Source organism: Garra rufa, chromosome 1 (assembly GCF_049309525.1).
Source record: "Garra rufa chromosome 1, GarRuf1.0, whole genome shotgun sequence".
In the NCBI taxonomy this organism is placed as follows: Eukaryota; Metazoa; Chordata; class Actinopteri; order Cypriniformes; family Cyprinidae; genus Garra; species Garra rufa.
This window is the reverse complement of record NC_133361.1, coordinates 66,012,634-66,031,778: the sequence shown is the minus strand read 5'-3', so window position 1 is coordinate 66,031,778 and position 19,145 is coordinate 66,012,634. Positions and strand designations below refer to the sequence as shown.

The 19,145-nt window shown below is 35.5% G+C and overlaps 1 protein-coding gene and 1 pseudogene across 1 annotated transcript; one reads left to right on the top strand and one right to left on the bottom strand.

The window, feature by feature from the left end:
* The window catches only part of LOC141318658 (uncharacterized), a 530,387-nt pseudogene that overhangs the window by 15,245 nt on the left and 495,997 nt on the right, over positions 1-19,145 (bottom strand).
* On the top strand, positions 1,247-8,810 carry LOC141338508 (uncharacterized). The gene is made up of 2 exons (XM_073844083.1): positions 1,247-1,380; positions 3,844-8,810. Exons 1-2 carry the CDS (start codon positions 1,296-1,298, stop codon positions 4,569-4,571), a joined length of 813 nt encoding a protein of 270 aa, XP_073700184.1. The 5' UTR covers positions 1,247-1,295; the 3' UTR covers positions 4,572-8,810.

The following is a 19,145-nucleotide window of genomic DNA, read 5'->3' as shown; positions in this document are numbered from 1 at the left end:
AGCCTGGCGACCAGCTATGACCAGCTAAAACCAGGCTGGTTGACCAGCTAAAACCAGCCAACCAGCCTAGGCTGGTTTTTTCACCAGGGATGAGAAAAGGAAATCAAGGATAGACACATGTTTCTGTTCAATCTAAAGTTACAAACCAATGTTTTTGTACTTGTCCATCCCATAGGGACTCAGTTAAAATGTAGACTGAGGTTGGGGCATTGTGGGTTAAATTATTTTTTGTATATTGTAGAAAAGCATATTTCTGGCTTATGTGAATATGGACATATTTTCTTGGAATAAGAAGTATAATTTAGAATGAAAAACACTTTTTGATATGGAGGTGTTTTCTGTTGTTTCTTTGTTGGACTTATGAATTCACTGTAACAAATTGATGGTGAGGGTCCAAATTCAAGGAGACAAATAAATGCAGTCATTCAATTTAAGAATTGGGGGTTATATTATTGGATATGGAAGAAGTTAGAGCATTCTCTTCGCACTCATCACAGTAGGTGGCGCTATGCACTTCTGAAGTTGGTTCGCAACCCACCAAAAAGCTAAAAGAAGAAGACAACGTTCTGTAGTCCAGCAGAAGAAAGGTTTGTTGTTTTTGATCATTTAAAGTCGTTTGGAGCCGTTTAAAGCCGTCACAACTCATTTAGACAATTTAATATAAAATTGTGTAATTAATCATTATCGAATAAAACGTTAATATGTTTTACCCAGTGATAAAAACGAAGGTTATTTTGTGCATCTCTTTCACTTCCTCTATCGCGAATCAGTTTATCATAAACACTAGTTGTACCATTGGCAAAGTAAAGTAGTGATAGAGAAAGAGAGCTGCTTCTCAATTCAAGGGAGCATTTGAAGGCTGTCATTAAGTATGTCTAATTTAAGAAACCTGTAAGAAAAACATGGCTCATGAGCTGAAAAATACAACTAAATTCATTCTCAAAATGATTCAGTGTTATGAATCTCCTGATGAAACCTGCTGCTCAAAATGAGAACTAGCATGTGTAAGGACAACAAATGATTTCATCAAAGTGTAATCAAATATAACGTGCAAATATGTAAACATAAAACATACATAGAAATATTAATTCTATATTTGGTGTTTTCTATTAATTTGAGTGCTAGTTTGTTTTTATCTCTCTATATTTCTCTGACTGACTCCAGTGTGCTGACTACTGAAATAGGGAGCGATTTAAAAACGCACCCAGAGGTTTAGTTTGTGTTTCTTTTTCTTTCTGCCCAAAACAGAGAAAAACTCCTGGAGAACTCGCTGAAATCGACTCGACGCTGTCAAGATGGCTTTTGTTGATGAGGACAGTGAAGACTTCTGGATACAAGAAACAGTTCGCATCAAACAAGAAGACACTGAGGAACAAACAGGTTGGTTTTCATTCTCAAGCTGAACTAAATCATTTGATCCTTATTAAAATGTCCAGCTCTACAGAAATGAATATGTTTATAGATGTTACGAGTGTCCAAATTAAAGTGGTTTATATCAGGGGGTCTCAACCTCCTTCTCGGGTCAGTTTTGCAAGGCCCCCCTATGCCTGACATTTCCAATAAAGGTGTTTATTTTTAAACCTTATTTATTAACCAAAACATTTGTTATGCCTTTTTATTCTTCTACTGCACGTTATAAAAAAAAATCTCCAAATTCAAACTAACTTTAAATTAAAGCTATACTTTTGAATTTAAAAGAAAACCCTCTGCTCGGTTCTAGCTTTTAACATATATATGTATATATATATATATATATATACACATACACAGATTCAAAAACCTTTCCATTTGAACTGGACTGTCTGTTTGTATCCATCATAAAATAAACATACAAATGAAAAATACAGCAAATACATTCTACATCTGTTGATGCTGGTGCTCATATGTGGATAAACACAAGGTACACATCTATGGGTGAGCATCCATTATAAAACACTCACAGGACATTCATTTTGACAACTATGCAAATCAGGGCTTGACATTGAGGACTGCCCGATGGCCTGGAGCCAGTGTACGAGACGCTCGGGAAAGTAGACCGTATCATGATTCAATTTCCTATTCATAAAGAGTCACTTGCTTTATTCCTGAATGAACCATCCGTTCGAACAAATCAAATGAATATGATCCAGTAATTAAATCAGTCTCTTGCCGCCACCTGCTGGCAGATCTCTGTATTCAAAATTTTATAATTAAAACATTAATCTCAACATGAATTTAAGAATTTGATTGCACGATTGGCACCTCTGAGCCTAATTAAACATAAAAAGGTAAAAAAAAAATCATGGACAATGAATGGACTCTAGTAATATTGTTTAATTTTCTTCTTTGCAACAACATTTCTTTAACAGGAGTCCTCCATTTATGTATAATTAACTGGTGATCTGGGACAATCAACCTGGACATACTGTTGTGCATAAATTTATCACAATTGTAATTGTTTTTAAAACTGTCAATTGTATTTAAGGAAAAGTGTGTGCATACAGTTATTTTTGGCTTTTGACACATTATTTAAACATATTTATAACAATTTCCTTACGACTGAAAAAAGAAAGACATGAACAAAGGGATGAGTACATTATCTGTAAATTTTTGTTCTGAAAGGGAACTACTCCTTTAACGCAAAAAATAAATATTAAAAACAACTGAAGTAACATTTTTGAAAATGCACCTAAGAAGATCCTACTTTCGACTTGTATAAACAATTGTAATAACATGTATAAACCTTAATTAAACAATTTGATGTTCAGTTAAAAATTATTTTATTATGCTGTACTCACATTGGAACATTAATATAGAGGATGGATGAATCAAATTTAACGAAATGTTAAAGCCTTCTGTTAAGGGACCCTTTTCACAAGAGTGTGATGACGTGTGATAACGGTCATCATCATCATCAGAAATCCTTCCCTGATAGCACACATATATCTCAGAGATGTCTATTTGACGTCTGCATTTGCATCTGCAAGACATCTGCAAGACAAAGTTTGCTCATCTGCAATCCATCTATTGGACGTTTCCTATCAGATGTCAAATAGACGTCTATTAGATGTATTTAAGATGTTTATGAATCAGAATGAATATAAAACTGACATCTTACAGACATCTGCCAGATGTTTGTACACAGCAGATGCTTTCCAGATCAAGAGATCTTTAACAGACTTGCAGACGTACGTGTGCTATCTGGGTACTTTATTATAGCACCTTTCAATGAAGTTACAAAATACTACCCAGAAAGCACACGTACGTCTGCAAGATGTCTGATAAAGATCTCTTGATCTGGAAAGCATCTGCTGTGTACAAACGTCTGGCAGATGTCTGTGAGATGTCAGTTTTTCATACATTATAATTCGTAAACATCTTAAAGACATCTAATAAACGTCTATTTGACATCTGATAGGAAAGGTCCAATAGGCGCATTGCAGATGAGCAAACAATCTAAAAAATACATCTTTCAGATGTAAATGCAGACGTCAAATAGACATCTCTGTGATGTACGTGTGCTATCAGGGTAGTTAACGTTAATGCGAGGGTGTTTCTAACGCCACATCTATGGGAGGGACAGTACATTTTACGCTGTTCTCGTTTTTATTTGTTGAGGAAAATGTCATTAGATTTCCATCATAGTTTTTGTTATTCAAAACGAGTTTTTGTTTAATTTTCGTTGAAAAAATTTAGACACAAATGATTCGTTAATGAAATTAACACTGCCTTCGGGTTAATATAGGATCTAGCAAAAAATTTCTATTTTCTAGATTCTAATGCTTTGATTCTTCAAGTTGTTTTGATGTCTGTTGTTTGTACTATTGAGCTGGCGTTCATTTGTGTTTGTCTTTTTCATTTTAGACATGACAGCACTGAAAGAGGAGAGTCAAGAAATGAATGCAGCAGAAGAGATTTCCATAAAGACTGAAAATACTTCCTCAGGAAATGCCACTCAAGGACGTCTTGAGCCTTACATATGTGGTCAGTGTGGAAAGAGTTTCAGATGCAAAAAACACATTTATCAGCACATGAGAGTTCACTCTAAAAAGATCGTATGTCAAAGTGAAAGATGCAAAATGGTTTTCCCAGACTGGAAACAGCTCAAGCAACATGTCAAAACTCACATCAGAAAAACAAAGCCTTTCATGTGCCTTTACTGTGGAAAGAATTGGAGGAAGCAAGCACACCTCACGGTTCACGTGAGAGTTCACACCAAAGAAAAGCCTTTCGCCTGTAAACTGTGTGGAAAGAGATTTGCTCAAAAATCAAGCGTTCCAGTCCACATGAGAACTCACACGGGAGAGAAGCCTTTCATTTGCTTGAAGTGTGGAAAGGCTTTTGTGGTAAACGCAAGTCTTAAAGAACACATGAGAACTCACACTGGAGAGAAGCCTTTCCCGTGTGAACTGTGTGAAAAGAGATATTCCAAAAAACAAATCCTTCAAGTCCACATGAGAACTCACACTGGAGAAAAACCTTACAAATGTCTTTGGTGTAAAGAGAGTTATTTCTATCAAAGAAAATTTAAAAATCATTTGCGAACCCATTCTGTGTCACAAGTAGGGCTGGTAACTACCGAAAAAATTTAAAGTCTCAATATATATATGTATATACACACACACACACACACACACACACACACAACACAAAAGCGCATTCTGTGCACGTCATGACATGCCATCTAGGGATGTGGCGGGATTTCGTGACACCAGATCTCGCGAGAACGTATCAATATCCTCGCAACGTTTTGCAGTGTTTACATTAGAGCTGCGCAATTAATTGTTAAAAGGTCGCTATTTCTAAGGACTTCCGCTCCTCCAATTAACAGATTGATTGACCATAACAGCGATTTAGTTACTTTGTTTGCCAGGGTGTCTGCGGGCTTGTAAAAGGTAGTAAATGAAATTAGCCAAAATTAAGGGCATTAAAAAGTAATAAACCTCATCTGACGAGGTATTAAATTTTCGAGACCATTTTTTTAGATACATTGTCAATTTGTGTTAAGTGCAGGCCTTTCTTCTAAAAATTGAATGGATTTATTTATATGTTGAGAGGTAGGACCTGAGCGATATCATGCGTGGGCAAATTAAATTAAATTTGGGGAAATGCAAGTTTTCGAACCTCTGGCTGGAGGACTCAAGATTTAAAGACTGGCTTAGGCCAGTAGTTGACAAAAAAAAAAAAATCAAATATATCAAATTAAGGCCATAAAAAGTTGTTCATATGTTAACCCTTATGCGGTCCTCTTTTTAAAATCACACTCGAGAATTCCGGGGTCCTTTTTTACTGCGGTAAACAAAAAGCAATTTTGTACCAAAAAAATAGTTTAAATAAAAAATATTTTTGTGTTTATTAAAGTTTTGTAGCAGTTTTCAGCAGGTTAATGATATTTTTTTAAAATATATATAATATAAATAATAGATAAATATTTTTTTTTAAATGGGTTTTATACAAAAACTGTTTTTTAATGTAAAATTCACTTTATAAAAGACCCACATTTCACATGGTTTGGTGTAAGATTTTTGCCCATCTTTTGGAAAATTCAGTTTTAAAAGTAAAAATAATAATCACTTTTACCACTAGATGGCTGCAGAGCTCCACTATTTGCTATTTGCCCACCAGAAAGAAATCTTTTCATAAATTGTTTCAGTTTAGTTCAAAGCTACAAATTATGAAATCACAATTCTAACAATGAAATTTACTTTTTGTCAAAGTCATTTTTTTTGCACTGAAACAAAATCTATTACATATTGAGTAGCAGTACACAATATGAATATAAGAATGCAACTACAGCAAATGTTTTTTTATTTGACAAATTATAATAGAGCAGTTTTGATGGTCTCACAAATGTATTTCTGTGTGTCCTGTGTGTTTCATAATATGTAGATATGATCTCAACTGAAAAAAACTTGTGAAAAGATATCTTTCAGTTGGTCAAATAGCATAAAGCACTGCAGCCATCTAGTGGTAAAATTATTATTTTTTTCCTTTAAAGTGCCCCTATTATGCCATTTTAAAGGTAGTTAATATTGTTGTAATAGTCTCTTAAAACAGGTTTACATGTATGCAAGTTCAAAAAACACTTTAGTTTTCTCCAAAATTAGATTTATTTTTACCCCGTTTCTAAATGATTCGTAAACGACTCGTGTGAAGCAGTTCGAAGAATCAGTCTCTTTAAACCCCTCCTTTCAGTGAGCCCTCACCGCTGTGATTGGTCAGATGGTGCAGTCCTTTTGGATTGGTCTACCGCTACAGCGCAAAACGAAACGCCCATTGGCATAACTGAATGACAGCTGCGGAGACCTGTTAATGCATAGAAAAGATAGCCTCGATTTTACCCTATCAATTCGAGCCGGAGTCTGACGATGAAACGGTTGAAGTGTCACATCGACAAGAAACTGTTTTGCAAGCACGACCGGAGCAGGACGTTTCTCAGTGGGTGTCATATGTTAACTGTGGACAGTGTTTGCAATTTGCTTTTGTAAGCGAACCGGGCACACCTCTACGTTGTGAACTTCAACACTGTACAATCCATAACACTGCGTTAAGCCATCGTTTATCATTATCATTACTTAAACTAATAAGGCAGACAGACAGTCAAGCTGCATCAATCACAAGACTTTTTAGACTACATTGCACTCACAGCTGAACAACAGAACTACAGAAATGCAAGTTAGCCGGTTACCAAGACATGTGCGGGGTTGTTACACACCATAACGTACACAAAGACGTATTTTGAACGATCGCTAGAAAATACAATTATTAATCATACTTACAGGTAGAAGTTCAGAGGAGCAAGCCGGTCCAAATAAACTGGGCACTGATCCATTTTTTAAAACCAAGCGTTTGGTGAATCTCGCGTTGTAACGTTACTCCCCAAGATTAGAAAAGCAGTCATCAGTAAAATGACGCGAACACAACACAAGATTGGCATTGGACTGCTGAGGTGTTGAAAAAATTAATGTTAACCACTGATAGTTTCATCTTTTGGAAGGGCATATAAAACAAATTCACTCTCACAGCGCAGTGCGTCTTCTTGACATGATGTAATCCACGTGAAAATGGTAGGCCTACTGTTTGTGGGCGGGCAAGTTGTTCGCGAAATTGAACGTGGGCGGACATTACGCAAATGTGTAGCTCGTGACGTGTGGCCGTTACAGAAAAAAGATTCGAATTGCTGACGACTCGTTTAGGCGAATGTGAGCCGACTCTTTTTTTTGATAGACAAAAACTTTATTTATAGTGCACTGTCGGCGTCACAACTTTGCAGATAGTTTATGTTCACATACAGCTACATGACACACTACATGAAATATCATATTTGAAAAGGCATAATAGGGGCACTTTAAAACTGGATTTTCCAAAAGATGTGCAAAAATCTTACACTAAAGTGACTAAACCATGTGAAATTATCCATGTTATCCCCATGAATGAAAGTTAGACATGTGGGTCTTTTATAAAGTGAATTTTACATAAAAAGTATATATACAAAAAATTGTGTATAAAAAATATTTATTAATTATATAAAATTTAAAAAATATCATAAATCCTTCGGAAACTCCACAAATGTGGAGTAAAAACATTAATAAACAGGAAAATTATTATTTTTTTTACTATTATTTTGTTACAAAATTGCATTTTGTTGCAGAGACCCCAAAGACCATGGGTGTGACTTTTTTTTTACACCAACATAAAATCATGCTATCATTCCAACTTTTTTTATTTTTTATTTGTAGATCCAGAAAGTGTTGACAGTTTTACAAAGTCTTATGCCTCTTGGACAAAGAGAACTTTTTTTTTATTTTTTTTATTTTTAGCAAAAGCCATTTGGGGTAAAAAAAAAAAAATACCCCGAAGACCGCATAAGGGTTAAATAGTAAAAGAAGAGGGCTAATTATAATTTTAAGAGGTCTTACATTTGGAGACAGAAAGACAAGAATCGTGATAGGGCTGGATAAAACTTTTAAGAGGCAATGATGTCATTGAATAAATATGCACGCTGCACGTTTTAAAGTCAAAACACGGCACTGATGTCTTTATATTCATGTATCTGAAGGGAGACGACTGTCCTCAGAAACGTGTCGTCGGCATTTTCATTTCATGCCTGATAAAACAGCGATATTGCTGCGTTGTGTACAGCCGATACTAGGGAAAACGTAATATTTCAGCGCTCCTAAAGTGTGACAAAGAATTCATTTGCACGTCCAAATTTTTAGCTGTTTTTAGTCAGATTATTGCAAATATCGACCCATGTTTTTATGCAGCAAACATATAGAGCTGTAAATGTGAAAGAAGTTAATGTGCTTTCTAAAAATCTAAACAATTAAGACAGTTATATTCATGTTTTAAATAAATATAATACATTATATACTTGATTAATCCCTTTTAATGGTATAAAGGCTGAAATGCCTTTGTATAAGATTGTTTTTGGTCATTTTATGGCTTAATATTTCCGTACATCGTCCAACCACACTCATACTGTTTATTTTACTTGTGCAGCTCTTTACAAGGGTCATACATTGCCTTAAATTGATATTTAAAAATTCTGCAGAATTCATTCCTTGATATTTGGTGATATTTGTGTATTGAAGTTAAAATAATTTTCGGGCTACCAAAATCTGAAGAGTACCTGCCCAAAGGGCTACCAGAGATTTTGAAATTTTGTGAGCCCTGAAGTCCTGCTGTATCAGAATTAACATTTTATTTAGATATTGCAAATGTTTTTGTTTGATTAATATTTTTATTATGAAACTAATGTTGTTCAGTGACTTTGTTGATTTATGTTTTTTTTTTTTTTTGTCAAGCAATGAATTTTATGTAAAAGAAAGTTGGCCATAGAAATGAATAGTAACTATAGTTCAGAGATCTATTCAAACTTTTCTGAACTTAGAGTTTTAAAATAAAATCAGTTGTTCACTGAATGTGTTTGCCTGTTGTTTTTGCAATTATGCTCAGAAAAAAATATAAAAAAATATTTATCAGCCTATATATCGGCTATCGGCCTCCAAATATAAAAGGGTTATTGGTTATCGTTATTGGCCAAAATTTCCATATCGGTGCATCCTTAGTAATTTTAACAAGTAACTTTGCCTTTTGTTGGTTCCCTTGGTTGTGTATGTTGCATAAGTTAGTTTGATCATTATTTGTCAATTGTTATATCCAGCATTTGAAAGGGAGATTTAAGTTGTAGCCTAAAGTGGAGTTGTACAGGGAAGTGTGATTGCAGAGAACCGATTGGTGTATGGCACATAGTTAACGAGATATTCTGCACTTTATTAATAAGGCACTTTATTCTTCTTAGGGCCAAATGAGTAGACATGCCAATAACTGGTCAACATAGGCCCAAATTTACAGGCAGTGAAATCTGTCACGTACTTATATAATTACAGTGTAAAGTTGCACTTTGTTATTATCTGGTTGCTTCCTCTTTTTATTTTTCAAGGCCCAAATTGAACCACTTGGAAATTTGGTTCAAATTTTGATGCGTAGCTGTTCATTCAAATGTCCAACATTGTTATGCAATTGTTACTTTTTTGACATTGATTAACAAGGGAATTCAAACACAGTTCAATTTGATTCGTGGAATTGTAAAGGAGTTAATGGGGCTGTAAAACGAGGCAATATTATGGCTTATCTCAGAAAACTGAATGCAGATTTTTCTCCAAGAGACACGATTGAAAAACAAGGATAGGTTCCGGCTTCGGGGAAAATGGGTGGAGCATGTATATCAATCCAGCTTTAATTTTAAATCGAGAGGTTCAGTCATACTCATAAAGAAGAATATACCTTTTATTTCCAATAAGGTTATTTCAGATATTAGAGTGCGATAGGAAAGTTATAGAATACATCAGTTGTTCTAGCCAGTATATATTCACCTTATTTATGTCGCAAGTCTTAGATACTCTACCCAACTTAGATGCACATAATTTAATAATGGGAGGAGATTTTAATTTCGTATCCAACCCGTCTCTGGATAGATCATCGAGTAGACCAGGTTCATTGTCCAAATCAGCTAAAAACTTAATTCATTCTCTAAATCCTATGGCCAGTTCACCATTCCTATTCTAGGATTGATTTTTTTCATGATAGATCTTAAACTTATGTCAAAAGTAAAACAGTGTGATTACGAATCAATAGTATTATCGGATCATAGTCCGGTGGTTCTTCACTTATCATTTGAGAACAAAAATAGCACAAGAACATGGAGATTTAATAACAATTTATTGATGAACAAAATTTTTTATAGACCGAATTAGGGAAAATCTTTGAGAAAATGCCAATGAAATTGGTGTGCAGAATTTGCATAGCTTGCCACACCTCGATATTCGGGTAAAAATAGCCTTGCTTAGCATCTGCTCACTCGTTCCATTCTGAGGGCAGCGTGTCACAACCAAATGACCCTCCTTCTTCGCAACCTTCCAACGTCCAAAATTTTAGGCTTCACTCTCCACCATCGGGAGAGCCTTTAGCTGTAGCCATTTCTCTATACAGGAAGAAAGACAGGCAGACAAGATTCAGGAGACAAATATATTGACAAACCTCTGTAGAAGGTACGTGAGTAGACACAAGTTGACTCTGCTCTGTAGTCAAAGTTAAGGGCTGATGAAGACCATGAGAAATAGAAACAAAACACAGAACAAACTTATAACATAACAAGTCTGTGCTACACAACCACAGTTTATTAGACAAGCAGAAGTTAACTATTTTACCCTAAGAAGACAATACAGTATATTGTATCATATTGTTTTTGAGTATATTTTTCACTAGTTGTTGAGTTTGTCAGCAGCAGTTTGACACTTCTGCATTCAACACTAAATATAGTTAAAAATACATTATTTTTTCAATAAAAATCCATTATACCCTACCTTCGTTATACTGCGTTTAGAACGCCATGGCAAGTCATCTCCTCCGTAGTCATAAGTCATTTCTTGACTTTCATTTATGTCAGTAATGGCAAATAAACAAAGATGAGGTACACCATCCAGCACAATTTTCTTCATCTTGGAATTTGGTTTTGTATCATCATTAAGCAGCCTTCCAAGCGATCCATCCTCTGCTGACGCATCAATGCTAAAAACCAACCATTATAAACATCAACAATTATTACACTTAAGAAGATAAACCATAATTGGTAAGCATTTCAACCTGCCTCAGAGCATTGGTTTCAGGGTTAAGATAGCTGAGATAGCTGGCATAGTACCAAATAAAAATTTATTCAATATTTGCTCAACTTTTGTTTTTGTTTTGTGTGATACGGCTACTCACCAGTAGTCATTTCCATTGTGCTTAAAAATATATGTGTATTCATTTGTTTTTTCAAAAGAGTGCGTTATCTTGCTTAAAACACCAGGGTATTCAAGAATGAATGACCCTTTTGTAATAGGGCCTTTTGCAAACACACCTCGTCAAAATTAAGTATGGTAAACAGTTGTGTTATTATGCAAAACAATGTTTTAAAATGAACCACAGAGTAGGTGTTTTCCCTTACACGTTTCAAAGGGTAACACTGCAGTGTTTCCCACAGACTTATTTGTGGTGGCATATAAATGCAAATTCATTCTCTGGCAGCAGAAGGTGCTGCTGAAGAGTATAAGGTTTTCTCCGGTAACAGGTATGCACATGCAGTGCTCCGCTTACAAACGCTGTTTTATCATGCATCGCATGCAAGATGAAATTAATATTACATGAAGACATGTTATGAAGACAGTCTGATTCCTTCAGAAAAACAGATATATAAAAACATCCACACCGGGTTTTGATTTTTAAATGTGCAGTGCTCATGTTTATTCAATTTGTTGGGTTGTGCGTCACCCGGAAGTTATTTTTTGCTAGCTACTAGATTAAAAATAAACAAGAAAGCATATGTTTAATCGGCATATTCATCAAAATAGACACAAGTTTAATACAAGTGCAACCCAAACCTGAGGGGCAGCACCGAGCATGCCTTCAGCGCAGTTTGAAGAGTTGCACAATCATGCAAAAAAAAAAAAAAAAAGCTTGCCACAAAGCACCTGCAAAAGTAATTACTATGAATGTGTCGCAGGAAATAGCAAGGAAATATATTTTTTTAAATAAAGCTGACGATCCTGACACGCCATTTCCTCATTGGACACGCCTTTAGAAAGAATCGCATCTTTAAAGTGTCACAACACCCCCGTTTCAGAGGTGCTTTTCACACCTCTGGTTTAAAAAAAACTTTCTGAAAAGGGGCGTTGTTCACTGGGGATAAGGGGTGGGGTACAGTGTGGAGACAAGGCGAAGACTGTATTAAAATGGGAGTGACAATAAGTGAATAAATTATGCTAATTTGCACAGCTACAGCAGTTCTGAGAGCAGTGTGGAAGTGGAGGACTTCTACCCACACTTAGATCAAAGGTGTTCATGTTTCGGAGTCAGAAATGAGCAGCACAGTAATTACTGACACCGTAAAGAGTAGGTTATTTAAATAAAAGAACGCAAAAAATAAAATGGTTTATTAATAAATATATATATATACACATTATATATAACGTATGTGTATATAGGCCTTTATATAAAATACATATGTATATTATTTCGAAACAAAATAAATGAGACTCAAACATTAACAAACGTGCGTGTTTATTTGAGCACTTCTGTCAGTGAGCAAGCAGCCAACAAAACGCTAAAATATTCAAATAAATAATACTTTTAAATAAGAAAGTAGCCTAAATAAGAATGTTTAATAGGCTATTAAACAAACAATGGTTGTAAAAACTACTAAAACCTTGCCCAGACCTTTTCAGACAGCTCATCAGAATTACTGGCTCAAATCCAACTGGAACTTTTTCTCTTCCCCATTACACAGCTGCTGTTTTAATAGCAAAGAGATTACATTTATTTTCGTTTATTTAGTTTATAAAGTTAATTTAGAAATATATTTGTAACACTTTTTATATGTTAAATTCAAGTTTTTGCTTTTTAAAGTAACAACCAAGCGGCCAGCGACAGGCAGATCAATTTATCACGATTTAAATTTAGATCCACAGATATAAAAAAACTTACAGCATATCACAATATTAGTTTAATCGTTTAACCTAAATAAATGTGTCCTATTGGGCGCATATCCAATCGTTTGTGCGGAGAGAAGAGTGAAAGCTGGAGCGCACTTTGCAGAACATGAAGGCGCTGGTGCGATGTGAAACTTCATTTTTGCTCATAAAGGTAAGAGTAATATATCATCCAGAACTGTAAAGACATAATTAACCTCTTAAACTCTGCGAAACACTCCAAAAAGTGTTTCAAAATGTTGCTGCTTCATTTACATGACCTTCCTCATATAGTATCAGCCCATATATGATCTCATTTGAAAGCTTAGAGTCTCCTCTTTACGAGGAAATACCATAACTTTTAGTTTTATGATTCATAAAGTAGTAAAATTATGCTTAGAATTTATGTTGTTCCACACACAAATTTCCGCCTAACGATTGTGAAGAATTATTACAAAGAATGTGTATTTCTTATATTTTCTCAAAACAGACAAATCATATATCACAAGAAAGTGCTCATTCTCAATAATCTGACCATGTAAATCATTTTATTGTGTGACAAACACACATCAAATAATCTTCAATTGAATCGCGATGTCAGAATATACTTGAAGTATATGATAATATATTCTATTACTTTCCTCCACATACTACTGCTTCAGTTAGCCGCAAATAGCCACAAACTCCGTTTTATCTTTTAGATTAGGATCTCTTCTTTCAAACAAGACCATTTTCACGTTTCTGCGTTGCTCCATTGCTGAGGAATCCGTTGTTTTGCCAGATGCGCTCGGGCGCGGCTTTCCAAACGCGCTCTGAACCGCTCAAACGGCTGCGTTCAGAGCGTGTCAGTAGATCAGATTACAGTCTCCGGCCGCCTGCTGTGCTGCTCAGAGGTGTGAACGATGACAGCTCTGCTTCTCCAGACGCGAAGAAGAGGCAGAGCCATGGAGAGGTTCCGGGTCACAAAAGATGCTTCGACGGTGCAGGGCATTGTGGGATATGCAGTTTTTGGACTCTTAAACCGGAGATATGCGTCTCAGAGGAATATAGCGGTCTCCATTATCCAAAATAGACGCTAAATGAATAAATAACGGGCCGTTTCCATGGAGAGCAGAGGATCCGCGGCTCATAAGCGCGTCTATAAGTATTCATGGGTACCAAAGACGTCACTTCCGCTATGCTCGCCGCCATGTTTGTGTCCGATATGACAACAGACACAGCGCATCTCAATGAGATTTAATAATAAATTGAAATAAGAAATTACTTTTTACTACTACTTCCCACACTGTGTATTTGACTTGATTGTATGTTTAGGACAAAAAGTGTAAATTGTTGTGAACGTAGTCGCTCGATGAAGGCTTTAAGACCTTGAAGAATCCTCTGCCGGCTGGTCACTAACTTACTTCACAGCGAACGGGACTCGCGCTGACGGCACTAATTCCCACAGTCCGCGCTTAGATGTCGGCAAATTAGTTTTGGCGAATGCAAAAAAATGAGATTATTGAGCATAAGCGCAACATCCAGCAAGCCAAGAAAACATAAAATATACCTGAGGGAAGACGTCTTTCACGTCTTGTGTATTCCTAAAACTGGATCTCATTATTGAAGCACAAATTCAAGCACCAAAAGCATGAGATTTCTTTATTTAAAATATGCATTTTTATTCATTCAAGCTATATGGCTGCAATAACATTTTAGTTTAATTTAGTTTATTACACCACTTGTGCAGCCAGTCACAATTCACAATGGTACCATTTACTTGGGACGATGGTTTGTGTGTAACTTGTGTGCCATTTTTGTATGACAAATCATTTTTAGAGTAATTGTACATAAATAGTTTTAGCAAAACAAATATGATTATTTTTGAGAACCCTTTTACATGTACATACTTTACTGCAGGCGTTGCAATGACGAACGCTATGTAGTACAATAGTTTAGCGTTTATTATTTAATTTTCATAATTCACTAAACACCGCATAATCTAAAACACCTTCAACTATAAAACACTCTTGCTCTTAAGCCAAATGAAAACAAATAATTTACGGCATCTGGATGTACTGTAAGTCACTATTCTCTGCATTAGCACTGTTTTGAACTTGCTCTTTGAATGCTTTCTTGTTTACTAAATCTTTGGACTTACGAGTTGATCGGTTCAAAATGATGTAATCGCAAAAAAATGTTTCTTTTCATTTTAAGGCATTATTTTCGTTATAATGTACTGATTCACAATCTTAGTCAATATTTAATTATTATTCCAGTACTCTTATTGTGCCGAAAAAAAAAACCCTGCTTTGGAAAGCACCTGCGTGAATGACACCGGTACGCTATATGCATACCGACCCACTTCGAGCACTGCTGAGATCTAATAAAACTGTTGTTAGTTTTTTTTTTCTGATGACTGTTTTTACAGCTAACTGAACAACATATCCCGGGCATATTGTATACTTGTTGTGAACAGTCTGGGAGTTTTGTTGATCTTCCTCTGGTAGTTGCGGCTGCTGTGACCATAGACTGAAACAGGTAGCGCGGACACAAAAATGGCGGCGATAAACTACAGTGACGTCACATGGAACCTATGGATAGACGGTTTCAATGGCAACAACATAAACAAACGTTACTGCGCATGCGCGCTTTTGTGGCCCAAACTTAACTTCCGGTAGACATCCAAATAGAATCAATAACAACAGCTAAGTCCTTCTAGAGTAGATTATTTTTTTAATAACAAGCGAAATATGTTGGCTGCGTAAACTAGACTGATTTATTAAAAATGCAAACTCATTATTTGCCAGCAGGAGGTGCTTTAAGCACGAGAAACGAGGTTTCCCCGGTAATGGCTATAGACAAAGCAGCTCTTAATTTAAAAACGCTGCCTTATGCAGGATGAAATGAAAATGACATTTTCTAAAGACAGTCTTTCTTCAGAAATACAGTGATATAAAAACACCCACGCCTCGGTTTGATTTTTAAACGTGCATTACGTTTATTCAACGAAGTCTATTAATAGATTAATTAATTAGTCTATTAATTCCAATTGGAAAATCAGTCGGTTTTTATATCGTGGCAGGTCGCCACAAATAAATAAATGTTTGGGAAACACATACCACAGCACAATAACCTGAGACCAACTTCATTACTCATTATTAGCTGCATTTGTAGCCCGCGACACGAACCAGACAGATAAACAAACACAGACCGGAAGTTAACTTAGGTCCAGGCGCGTGCGCCCGATGAAACCGTCTATAACAGTGCTTCTATTCAGGTTTGTTTTATTCTTATAATTACTTTGAAACGTAAAGGACACCAAAACAATCTGCTAAGCTATGTATTGAGTGTATATTGAATATTGACAGTAAAGTACAGTAGGTGTTTCAGTAAATACACAGGCAAACATAAAAATGAAACATAATTCAGTCAATTATCATGAAAAGTGCTATGGTACATAGTAAAATAGTATTCTAAGGGGTAATGTGCTTTATAAAACCTGTTTTTGCAAAGAAACAGAAGGATACTTTTAGGGGGAAAAAAGTGGGGAAAAAGGGGGAAAGGGGCAATGCGACTCCCTTCGGTTATAATTCAATAACTTTCAATTAGAAACTGTTATATGAAAAAATCTTTTTTCTGGTATATCCTGAGACCTAGTGGAATCAAACAAAACAATTTGCAAAGAACTGAGACACCTAAATCCTGAGTAACAGACTTTCAAAAAAAAACTTTTGAAAAAAAAAATCAAAAAGCGCCTATGATTTTTTAGTTTTTATTGTAATTTTTGAAACCTATATAATGTTATTTATAAAGAATTACACTGATATTATGTAGTTTAAATGGTTTTCTATACAATGAAACCATTTTTTTAAATTTCCTCCATTGTATGTGTATAGGGGAACCATTTGAATTTAGGTAGGCCAAATGGAGGCGGAAATCCCCCAAATAGCTGCAGAGCTTAAGGGGTTAAAAATAATTAAAAACAAAACTCTTTCTTTAGCTAATAGGCCATTTTAAGTTGTTCACAGTGCAAGTGATCGCGCTGGTGCTTCCAAGTCCTGTAAGCCCACTTTAGCTTTCACCTCCGCACAAACAATATGGGTCTAACAGCGCACAGTTACATAGGTTAAACGTTTAAACTAACATATATAATATGCTTGAACTGTTTAATACCTATAGATTTTATTCAGGCAAGTCGTGATTATCTGAGAAGGCTAAATTGATTAAAAATAGGCTATGATCGACTCGCTGGTCGTTTTGAAAATCAAAAATTTACATTTAACAAACAAAAACTGCTCCAAACGCTTTTCTAAATTAACTTAATATAATAACGAAACGAAATATAATAATTTTGCCATCGCATACAAAACTGAACTATTTATATGCTTCGCGGTGCGGCTGCGCTTGTGTGAGTGCGCGAAGTCGCCACAACTCATGTAAAGAGGGGAAAGGGTTGAGAGCGTTTACAGTAGCCTACACATTATACAAGTTTATTATATTTACTTTTAATATTGTGTTTTGTCAATGTCTATGTTAATTTATAAAATAAAATTATTATTCTAAAAAAACTCCACTCTTTCTGGTTGGGGAGCCAATGGGGGGCCAGTGCCCTTAGAGGCGCCACTGAACAGTAGCTAGCAAAAAATAACAATTTCCGGGTGACGCACAACCCAGCAATTAATTATTAATAACAGATTCTGTTGTGTGGACCCTTTTCAATTTTGTATTTTTGATCCAAAATGAAATTTTAAAATATGAAAAACAAGACAATTTTCCTTTTTTCGTTTCTGATTCAAAATCAAATAACAAAAAATTTTCATTTTTTGATTTTCATTTATCAATTGAAAATGGAAAGGACGAATGATACACGGATTTATCAGGCATTGTTAGATGAGTACTGGATAGAAAGGGAAGAACAAGAGGTCAAGAAAGAGAGGAGAAAGTTTTTATTTTTATTTATTTCTTTATTATTATTATTATTGAGTCAAATAGTGTTGAAAAAGATGGGTTTTCAGCAGTCGCTTGAAAGCTGTTAAGGAGTCTGCATTCCGGATAGGGGTGGGAAGATCATTCCACCAGGCAGGAACGTTGAACGAGAATGTTCTGGACAGTGATTTCATGCCTCTCTGTGGTGGTACAATGAGGCGTCTTTCACTAGAGGATCTCAGACTTCTGGAAGGATGTAGATGAGTATGCTACGTTTACATTAATCCGGATACATTTGAAAATGGAGTTTTCATTTTAAAACGCTCTCCGTCCACACTAGCGTTTCCAAGCGTTTTCCAAAAGTTTCTCATCCACACTGAAACGTAGGAAAACATCAAATTCGTCTTACTGCGCATGCGTAAATCCTCCAAAATTATACAGACGTAATAAGTTTTCATGCAGTTCTTCTGGCAGGAATATTTTCCAGAAATATCTGGCATCATGTTTTGCAGGACAGCAACTGTGAGTAAATTTTCTGTCATCATTTTAGGACTGTAATTTGAGGAGTGTACAAGGTAAATCTCTTTAGCAGCAGTTCAAAAAAAAACATTCTATGACTGATCCCTGAACCAAGCGTAAGTAGATTTGAATGTATACTTTGGGATGTTTGTCCTGCAGGAAAGTCCATTGATTATTAGCTTCAGATATTGCACAGAAGGCATCACAATGTTTGCCAAAATGGTGTGATATTTTAATAAATCCATGATATCCTTTGTATGGTCATGTTTTCCACTTCCTGCTACAGTAAAACAACCCCATAACGGACTGGCCCACCTCCATGTTTGATGATGGAGATGGTGTTCTTCTGCTTTTAAGCTTTGTCTTTTTGGCACCAGACATACCTCTGATCCATACATCCAAAAAAGTTCCAGTTTGGTCACATCACTCCATAAAACATTCTTCCAGAACTCCACAGGTCTAACTAAATGAATTTCAGCATATTCAAGTCAACTTTTTGTTCTTGGTCAAGAATGGTATTCAGCAAGATTCCTCAACATGAAGACCATACTTGTCTAGTGTTCCTCTTGTACACAGCATTGAAATATTTTTCCTCCTTTCCTTTCTTCGTCTTGCAAATCTTTGGCTGTACATTGCAAGTTTTTCTCAGTTGATCTGATCAAACATTTTATGATATTGTGCTTTTTTGTTCAACAGCCTCAAAGGTTTTCTGGTTCAACACACTTTAAT

Excerpts from the sequence above, each read along its gene's own strand:
- LOC141338508 (XM_073844083.1), top strand. The coding sequence starts at position 1,296 with ATGGCTTTTGTTGATGAGGACAGTGAAGACTTCTGGATACAAGAAACA. Across the intron at positions 1,381-3,843 it reads AGACACTGAGGAACAAACAG|ACATGACAGCACTGAAAGAG; the intron begins GTTGGTTTTCAT and ends TTTTCATTTTAG.